This window comes from Chenopodium album, chromosome 11 (assembly GCF_948465745.1).
Source record: "Chenopodium album chromosome 11, dcCheAlbu1.1, whole genome shotgun sequence".
Lineage (NCBI taxonomy): Eukaryota > Viridiplantae > Streptophyta > Magnoliopsida > Caryophyllales > Amaranthaceae > Chenopodium > Chenopodium album.
The window spans coordinates 1,623,114-1,632,836 of NC_137844.1; the positions used below are offsets into that span (position 1 = coordinate 1,623,114).

The following is a 9,723-nucleotide window of genomic DNA, read 5'->3' on the forward strand; positions in this document are numbered from 1 at the left end:
ACGTAACAAACTAACAAAAGGATGAATGCTGCAATTTTTAATTTTGACAAAATTTCATTTACGACTAATACGAGTAATAGTATGAATAACACCCTAACAATAAATCTAGCAAAAAGTAAAGATCAGAAAGGGATAAAGAGTACTTCGGACATAATAAGCCAAATTTTATCCCTTATGAAAAAATAAAATAAAGGCAGAAAAGGGTTATTAGCTAAATATTGGGGATCACTGAGATATAAAACGGCTCCCAGTTCCATCAAGAAAACGATCTGTATGCCATCCTTGACTCTGCAGTTCAGATAGAAATTGGGGGAAAACGCTCTCCATTTTCTCGTAAGCCTCAAGCAATACACTGGGGCTAAGACCATCGTAATAAGATTGCTCGATATTTGAAGCATATGCAGCAACTAACCACCCTCTTATAGCATCTTCTCCAGTCGCATTTTGCTCTAGCACCATGTCGGTCCATTTGTTTCCTTGGCTTAAAACAAACTTTTCTTCCGGAAATATTTCTTTCCATTTTAGGAATGCTGATGGTTTGGTAGCCTTGTGCAGAGCTCTTCCAACTAAAACATTTCCGGCATCTTCTATGAGACGCCCTGGAAATAGTAGGTCTTCCTTGTATCTGAGGTTAGCAGGAGTTGATATCTTACCCATCTGAAAACAAAAATGAAATGATTCAAATAACGTGCCACTTAAATGTCACTTGGAAGTTTATGAATGATGATAAATCATGAGCATAAAACCAACCTTTAGGAAATCAGCCACTAGCAAAGCGGTTCTTTGAGGATTTAATGTGTTGACAGGAACAGCTTTCATTTCTTCTACAACACTATATACATGCAAAACTGAAAGAAGGGGTGCAGCAATAACCTGAACAACAATCTTATATGATTAGACCACTGAACATCACAGATGAATGTAACGAAAGAAGGCTTCTATAATAATTAATAATTACAGACTTCTCACTTGTACAAAAGTAAGCTTATCTTTGACTTTAAGTAATCAAACCACACTTGTAAATGAACAATCATATGCTATAGGTTCACACATTAGAAATCAATCATTTACCTAGAGATTCAGATTATCATTTCATGATGAAGAACTAACTCAATCACAGAGTTCCAACTAAATTTTGGTTAGACTATACAGTTTATAATATGAGCATATAATTTCTACAAAAACCATTTTTGGCACAAGGGACTCACTCCCACAATTCCACGTCATTAATCTGTGGGAAGGGCTGGGTTGAAGTCAAATGTGACCAAGAGATATACTTCTCACATATTTTAGATATTTTTTCCCATTTACTGATACTTGGATAGCAAATTTGGAATTGGGAATGACACCTTTTTTTTTCTCACTCCCCACATTTTCCCTCATACCCTCACAAAATGATTTTCACATATCAGGTCATAAATGTATCATATTTTGATGGAGTTACAAAAGTTTTTTAGAATCTAACAAGCAATAAATATGGTGAATTTTACCTTTCCTTGAATGGATGAGCACACAGTGGATGCTAGTGTGATTCCTGCCCCCATTCCAATTACATTGAAGAGCGTCGATAAGGCCTCCCCTTTAGCAACAAGATCACTGAGGTTTCCTTCTTTTGCAAATGAAGAATATAGTGGCAATCTCGTGGCTCTAGCAGCAACAGTAGCCATTCCCTATCATGCAAAATGAGATAAAATTCCACCGTTAGTATGTAATGTGAGAAGAAGATTCAAATGGCTCAAAACAAACTTTTGACATTATATAAAATATCCCCCAGCAGCAAACAAATAAGAAAAAGAAAACCTCAACAACTCGAATGGCTTGGATGCTTTTACATAGAAGATATAAGCACTCTTACAAGTTACAACTGAAAAAAGAAATAATACCCAGAGATGCTAACAGCTTGTTAAACAAATTCTGTTTCACTTACCAAATTAGCTTTACTATTCCGGATACTTGAAGTTCATTCATACGTGGAAATAGAATAAATAAATAAAATACCTTTGCAAAATTTCCAAGGCCGGCCATTTCAAGAAAAAGATGTGGGCATATTGGAGACAAAACTTCCAAGCCAGTGCCAAAGTCATACAGAACATCAGCTGAAAGATGTGGAGCCAAAAAAATATGCATCAAACAGAAAGCATAGAATAAGCTTAAAAATTAAATTACCAGATATGCTTTAAACTAAGGTGCAAAACTATATCAATTCATTAAAAGATGTAGCGACTTGTTGTGAGGATGTGAGCTAACCAAAAATTCTCCACCGCTTTGGTTCTGAATCCATCCTAGCACCAAGATTGCTGCAAATAAGCTTCCCAACGTGCTCCATACCATCTTTCAGTACCTATAGGCAATTTACATTATAAAAGTTATAAGAAATAGAACTTAAATTGCTTCTACAATAAAAACAGGGATTCTAAAAGATAGTAGCTCACCCAGCTAACTACAGTTGCTTGTGCAGGTGTTGGCCGTAAGCCTGCAGCAAATAGCAGGGACTGCAGAAGAGTAAGAATTTGATCATAGAAACATGCATCAGGGTGCTCATCTAATATTAAGAACATTACAGTACACTGAAACACAATTGCCTTGACACCCAACCAAAAATAAGGTTTTTCAAATCAACTGTACATAGATGTGGCAAAAGTCAACCCCACCCACCCCCCAAAATAAATACAACAATTGATCTTTTTTGTTGTTATTGTGTGTGTGTGTTGGGGGAAGGGGGGGGGGGGGGGCAGGGGGGATCAAGATTGGAGCGTTATGGATTCCCCTAGAATTACCCATATCACATAGTTATTCCTCGAACAGCATCTTGAAAAATAAATAGTTAAACACTACAATTATAGGCTTCAAGGCAAAAAAAACATGCAAGGGTGAGTCTGGTTCAGAATATTCCAGTTTACATATAAAATTAAAACAAGATTATAAATTTTAAGAGAAGTGGAATGGATTTTAAGCCATTCTATAATTTATTTTTCCACTATGATATAATTTATAAATTGTTTGGTTCACTTTTTCGTCCACTATGATATATGTGCTCTTGCTTACTTTTTCAAACATTCTTTTTTCTCTCTCGTTGTGTCTCACTCACACACACATAGTTCATCTTTCTCTCCTAATCTCCTGTTGTTTCATTTTCTATCAAACATTAAATTTCTGCAGAAGAAGAAACCTCATTTTCTATCTTATCTTTAATATTTGACAGTTGCTTTGATTTCTACCAAAATTCCGTCTCTCTCAAGAAGGGGATCTAAAAGCTAAGGGGAGTGGCAGGGTTTACTTCAATGGGCAGTCAGGCTTATAGAAAAAGAAATATTTACTTTTAACCAAAAATCAGAGGGATATAAACTTTTTCCAAATCACAAAATAAGGTATGAAAATTCCTTGACAAACTAATGGAAATCGGAGAGCCTCACACCTGATGAAAAACATGCCCCACTTAGTTCAGTTAACATATCATGGTCTATCTATCAGTTTCAAGCCATAATCATAGTTATACAATAACAGGTTTTCCTTCTACACATCGGAATTCCACTGAAAACAAACCTATTTTGACATTTACGGAGACGATAGGCTTAACAGAGAAAACAGTGAGATGTTTGTCAAGGATTAAAAAGAGATGACCTGAGTCGAGAGAACAGACAATGCTGCACTGGTAAAATGTTGTAGAGCTCGAAATTGCGTATATCTACCATAACCCTCATTCACACTGCACCATAAAAAACATCAACCATACTTTCAAGTCAATAATTCTTGCCTTTTTAGTGAAACAAATAAAAAAACCAAATCAATTTCATCCCACCTATATGGATATCCAGAGGGAAAGAATGTATTGAGGAAGGATTCAGTCACCCTTTTAACCACAGGTCTTGAATCCTCAAGCATTTTTACCTTCAAAAACCCCAATATAATTGCAACTTAGCATTAGCATTATAGAAACAAAGCAATGAAGAACCCTAATTCAGAAAATCAAGAGACTGAAATCAAATTACACATTTTACAAGCCCACCTTTGAATCAAAATTTCCCAATTTTCAGCTCAAATTAACACAATCCATAATTCTAAATTACCCATATCTTCAAAATTCCAAAACCCAAAAAACTAAATTCTTCAAATTTCCAACACACCCACTATTCTTCATGAATATATCAAAAAAATAGAATCAAAATTAGCAGAAATATGACTCTCAAATACCTTTATTTTTTTACAGCAATTTAGAAAGAGCAAATTTTGAATGTGAAAACCAAGAATAGAAAGAGACTAACAGAGAAACGACCATCTGGATCGAATTGAAAATGGCGGGAGATATTCTCGGAGGTTTCAACCCACCAAATAGGACCCACTTCTTCAACCTTCTGCAACTTCTGGGGTTCTTTCCTCTGCATTGTTGGTAATTTTTCCTAAACCCAAAATCAAAAAGTTAAGAATTAAACTAAATAATCAAAGCTTAATTGAAAAGGGGTTGAATTGAAAACTTCCATTGATGAGCACATAACTACATACCAGCAAGTTCATTTTCAACAGCTAAAAGTTCCCAAGAGAAGAAGTGAGAGAGAAAACAGATAAATGTGGACTTTGACCACTTTGTATTGTTATGGGCAACTCTTTAATTTGGATTTGGCCCGATTTGATAATTTGGTCAAATAACTAACGGGAGAAACCAAAACACAAATCGTTGTGTTTTGTCACTAATTTGCCCTTTTTTTGTGAAAATTAATTTGCCCTTTTTAGGTTAACAAAATTTTCCAACACCCCTATATATATTCATAACATCTAAAATATTCATTAGGATAAAGTAAATTATGCTAGGAGATACATTTATAAAAGTTCCGTGTTAAATTTGATACTCTGAGTATAAATATCTTTGATTGAGACAAATTAATTTAGACCCAATATGTATTTTATATATTAATAGTATTTTAAAAGATTTTTTCAAATAGTGTAATGATTTCAAATGGAAAAATTATTATGAAATGAAGAGGGAAATCGAAATCAACATATATTATGTGCTTATTAATTAGCAAGCTTTGTTAGTTAAACTTGATAAAAAAAATAATCACTATTAGCCAAATACAATAAAATCTTTAATCAATTATTTACCACAAGTCATCTACCAACCCATACTTAAAAGGCTAATGTATTTTAGAATTTCAAAAGGTTAGTGTTAAAGTTGGACTTTATAAGAACTTCACAGGTTTTAAGTTTTTTCCTCTCAATTTTTTCCACTTAATTAATAGCATAATTAGACTCCCATATAATACAACAAACAATACTCTCGGACAGTCGGACCTTCTCTTTGTTCTTTAAACACCCTTAGCCTTAAGTCAATAACTTTCAAGGGAGTTTGTTAAATTCGTCTATAAATCCAAGTTCAGCTGATATTAGGCACATTTAGGAAACTATGATCCATTGTAATTGAGCAACAAAACAGGGAATCAAGTTTAGTTTGTTTGGCCTCACTGCTCTCTACACAGCTTTACCCCATGCTTAAGTTAGATTAGAAACCGTTCGCTTGTACTCCGACTAAACCAGACCAAAAACTAAGATCTCAAACTTTCTTTACCACGAAAATTACTTCAATTCCTCTGATTTACATGTACATCAGAGACTGTACTCCCCCATCCCCACCAAAAAAAAAACTTGCAGTATACATTGGCTGCTGTATTCAGATGGATCAGTGATACATAGGTCCTTGTATACGCTTCTCTATCATATCATCTGCTTTAGCATTACGCTAGAAAGTGTATGAAAACATCAGCTAGTAGATCTTTCTTGTAGTAGAGTAGTAGTAAACCGCTACATTTCAGCATCATCATCATAATCGAAATCCTGATCATTATGTTTGATTCTTTTTCCTTCTCTAGCTCCTCTGCCTTTCTTCGGTTTGCCCCTGTAATTTGAACAGATAAACCTCTGCATTATTTTAATAAGATGTAGCATATATTGACTGTATAAATGTAAGTTGCAGTATTGTAAAGATCATGAAGTTGCAATGAATGTAAATCATCTAATTCTAACTTCTATAAAAGACACATGACACGAACATTGCAAACAAAACATAATATGTAGATGTGATTTGTGAATAGCAATACAACCCAAGAATATACCACATAAATTTATACCAGCTATTCCTATTCATGATAAAAGTAGCACTTACTGTCCATTTCCGACCACACCCATTCCCCTGTATCGACCTGGACCAGATTCCAATCTTCCATCTACCAATATACGCAGCAAGCATCAGAATATGATTTAAGAAATTCTGATGGGAAGAAAATTTCTCATATGACAGATGAAAAGCACACCTTCTCTTCCATATGCTTGTTCTTCTGCCTACAGTGGAACCAGCAAATAAACACAACAAGATGATTAGTGCGACCATCAAAATAGAACATATATAAAAAAAAATCCTATATATGGGTCTGAGAGACGAATATAATTCCTGAACAAAGGCTGCATGAAGGAGAAATTGTCATTCTATCTGACATTATGATAAATAAATGAAACACACAATCTGGAATCATTTTTATTCTTCTGCATGACTTCAAAAGATCACATACAGAAGTTCTTGAATTAATTCTTATTGCTGATGATAAACTTGATAAATTTGGGCTGAATAACATAACTAATGATCATGACGATGTAACACAGCTAATTATCACCACAATGCTAAAATAATTGACTAGATCATCAGAGTTACATGGTAAAACCTACTCTGTATCATTTCTAGCTCATGCTAACATCTGAAAAAACAATAATCTGTATTACTCAAACAAAAAACTTATATACTTTGTAGAATTTTTATATTTTTCTTAAATGCTAACAATACATCCATCATAGTTCCCACTAGTGATTGGCTAATGCAATAGTTCTAGTAACTGAATTCCATTCAGTATTTCATCAGATTACTTTGGAGGAAAATATTTCACACGCGAGATATCTTGTATCAAGGTCCAGCCAAACAGATGGGAAATAGCTAGGTCTCTCTAGTCATATCTCAGCACTTCATCAACAAGAGACATTCAAAACAAACAAAAAAGCATGCTACCATATGTAAGATGCAAAATACATACTGCTGGTGAGGTAATTGAAGATAAAGAAAATAGCCTGTCTTCCGGCTGAAACTTCCTGGACCTCTTCAGCCTAAACATAGAACCAGGAAACATTATATACACTGATACACATCTACTATTAGTGAAAAGATCTCCATCAATGACCAAATTAATGAAGTTTCCTATACATTGATTTCAACATGAATAATTACAAAAAGCAAAAGGAACTATAACAAACCACATACTGCCACAAAAAACTTCATATTTAAACCTATGCTGATATTTCAGAAAATTGTTAAAGCTTCACTCTTTAAGAGTCAAGAAATTCGACTTAAAGCAACCATTCAATGATAACAAATCAGATTTCGAACTCTTGTGTTATATGCAACAAAAAATAAAGTGTCATTTGCATAAGCATATTGTAATAACATCAGTCATTATTTATATAAAGGTAAAGAAGGAGCTGAAGATGAAAGATAATGGGAAAGAGTTCGGGGATATACAGTGTGGTGCTCTTTGATGTAGATAAGAACCCATCATAACCTTTCAATACATTTCCACATTGGCTAGGGTCCTGTAAATAAGTCGTCTCCATGTCAAAGACCTGCACTTGCAACAATACAATTGTCACAGTCAGAACCCCAATGGATGATGAGAACAAAGAAAGAGGTATGATTTTATAATTATATACCAATTAAAGTAGCTTAACAATCTAAAATTTCTTTGTTTCGTAAAACATCCTTTCCACAGTGTTGCCATATCATTAGAAACTAACTCGGGTATGATTATATTATCATATACCAAATACCAATCAAAGCAGCTTGGCTTAAGCATTCCAATCTATGATCACATGGTACAAAACTTTCTTGAAGTCTAATCTATTGAAAGTGTTGGCAAGGCCACACTTTGATGGGTGGGTGAGGATTTAAAGCCTTTTCTTTCTTATAAAATCCAATGCCAACAACTAAAAATTCAAAGTTGGCAAATGCATAAACAAGCAGTTACAATATTTCACAATGTAAGAGCTCTAACAAAAGCACTTCCTACACCGCGATTACATAGCCAATAAACCCAATACAGAAAGATAAGATTCAAATTCCAAGGATACACTATTGAGTCTTGACAGTGGACACAACAATCCCACAAATTTGAAGGCACAAAGCACCTTCAATGACAATGAAGTACCTCATTGATCATAAAAAAATAAATAAATAAATAAATAAATAAATAAATAAAAACTAAGTCATTTGACAACCCAAATAGCCAAAATTAGTTACAGAAGAATTTAGTGGCAACGTTTTTCCAATACAGAATCTTAAAACAACAAAGAAAAAAAAGCACAAAATATATAATAGATACAAATTCTTAATCAAATGAATCCAACCACTGGCTGATCAATATAATGTAAATCAAACCTATTGGATTGGTTCATGTCAGACAATTGATCCTGGCAATTTAACTAAAATCAATCAAAAAAAAATCCCCAGAAACACCCATAATTTCACTGATTCAATCAACTTGAACAAACAACAAAACAATCAACACAAACCCCAGAAATCATACAATGTGGGATTTGGGGAAATCACCTGTTTCTCAATGTTTCTGAGTTCTTCATGAATCTTAGCTCTTTTAGTTAAAAGAGAAGCCAAAACTGCAGATGGATTTGTAGGATTTCGGTGCCCTAACAAGACAATAACACCTATTTAAATCTAGAATTACAGAAAAATTAAGAAAATAAAAGAGTAGAGAAATAGGGTTCATCGAGTTTGATCTTACCCTCTGACTCCATAAAGGGTACTTTTTAGCGGGGAAAATTTGAAAAACAGGTAGAAGATCAGAGCTTTCCCAAAGGTTGTTTTTTGTTTCGTAGTACCATGTAAATTTATGATCGATATCAACTTGCTAGGGCACTCTAAACCGGTTTCGAAACGCCTTTCAAAAGTAGAATTACTCCTAATTTCTTGGGTTACAGACTATAGCCCAACTCAACTTGATGGTCGTAATGTGTGGCCGTGTGGGTGTGTTACGCTGGCCGTTTTAGAGATGGTATATAAAACGTGTTTGTTTGGTATCATTTAATAAACAATGAGATTTGACATGATGTTTATAAAGTAATTTATATTGTATATATGAAAAAATTAGTGAAATTTATTGTAAGAGAGATAATGTATATGGAGAGAAGGTAAATTTATTGCATGAGATACATGGTGTTTACTTGTGTTATAGCTTAATTGAGTTTAGAATTTTTCTTGAAAGTGTAAAAAATGTTGGGGGATTTTAAGTCATGGAACTTTTCTTTCTCATTCCTCAAAAAAAAAAAAAAAGTTTTCCTTTCTCACATTGATGATAGAAATATAGTTAAGGAGTTATTTTGTAACCTTTAGAGAATTAAAGAGGATGTAAGTTGCTAAATGCCTTCCTTGCGTCAGTATTATGCGATTAAGCTTCTAATCTATTGAGATTTACACCATGAAATCGGAATAGTTATACATACATGAGGCTTTACCTTCATTTAATTAGTGACACCTTCAAATTGACTCATTATTAGCTAAAATACAATTGTATGGACTATGGTGTAGTATAGAACCACTACTACCTCACTTTATAACAATTGATATCATAAAAAAATAAGTCATTTTTTTTTCTATGAAAAAAAAAGTTCGATTTAATTGTC

At 33.7% G+C, this 9,723-nt stretch overlaps 2 protein-coding genes across 3 annotated transcripts; both read right to left on the reverse strand.

Moving 5' to 3' along the window:
* Positions 1-22: 22 nt before the first annotated feature.
* LOC145568164 (protein root UVB sensitive 2, chloroplastic-like) lies at positions 23-4,625 on the reverse strand. Of its 2 annotated transcripts, none has more exons than XM_081627605.1 (10): positions 4,501-4,625; positions 4,263-4,397; positions 3,800-3,888; positions 3,622-3,706; positions 2,433-2,492; positions 2,248-2,341; positions 1,999-2,096; positions 1,491-1,670; positions 751-873; positions 23-657 (listed from the first exon to the last, which is right to left on the reverse strand). In XM_081627605.1, exons 1-10 carry the CDS (start codon positions 4,510-4,512, stop codon positions 226-228), a joined length of 1,308 nt encoding a protein of 435 aa, XP_081483731.1. In that variant the 5' UTR covers positions 4,513-4,625; the 3' UTR covers positions 23-225. The 2 variants fall into 2 exon arrangements, with proteins under 2 accessions (XP_081483731.1, XP_081483732.1); XM_081627606.1 differs by having other exon boundaries at positions 4,494-4,554.
* Positions 4,626-5,526: 901 nt separating this feature from the next.
* Positions 5,527-8,977, reverse strand: LOC145568165 (uncharacterized). The gene is made up of 7 exons (XM_081627607.1): positions 8,826-8,977; positions 8,636-8,730; positions 7,553-7,653; positions 7,071-7,140; positions 6,303-6,330; positions 6,155-6,215; positions 5,527-5,887 (listed from the first exon to the last, which is right to left on the reverse strand). Exons 1-7 carry the CDS (start codon positions 8,836-8,838, stop codon positions 5,794-5,796), a joined length of 462 nt encoding a protein of 153 aa, XP_081483733.1. The 5' UTR covers positions 8,839-8,977; the 3' UTR covers positions 5,527-5,793.
* Positions 8,978-9,723: the final 746 nt, after the last annotated feature.

Excerpts from the sequence above, each read along its gene's own strand:
- LOC145568164 (XM_081627605.1), bottom strand. Across the intron at positions 3,707-3,799 it reads CCCTCTGGATATCCATATAG|TGTGAATGAGGGTTATGGTA; the intron begins GTGGGATGAAAT and ends TTTATGGTGCAG. Across the intron at positions 874-1,490 it reads GCTCATCCATTCAAGGAAAG|GTTATTGCTGCACCCCTTCT; the intron begins GTAAAATTCACC and ends ATTGTTGTTCAG.
- LOC145568165 (XM_081627607.1), bottom strand. Across the intron at positions 7,141-7,552 it reads ACATCAAAGAGCACCACACT|GCTGAAGAGGTCCAGGAAGT; the intron begins GTATATCCCCGA and ends TTCTATGTTTAG. Across the intron at positions 6,216-6,302 it reads ACAAGCATATGGAAGAGAAG|ATGGAAGATTGGAATCTGGT; the intron begins GTGTGCTTTTCA and ends GTATATTGGTAG.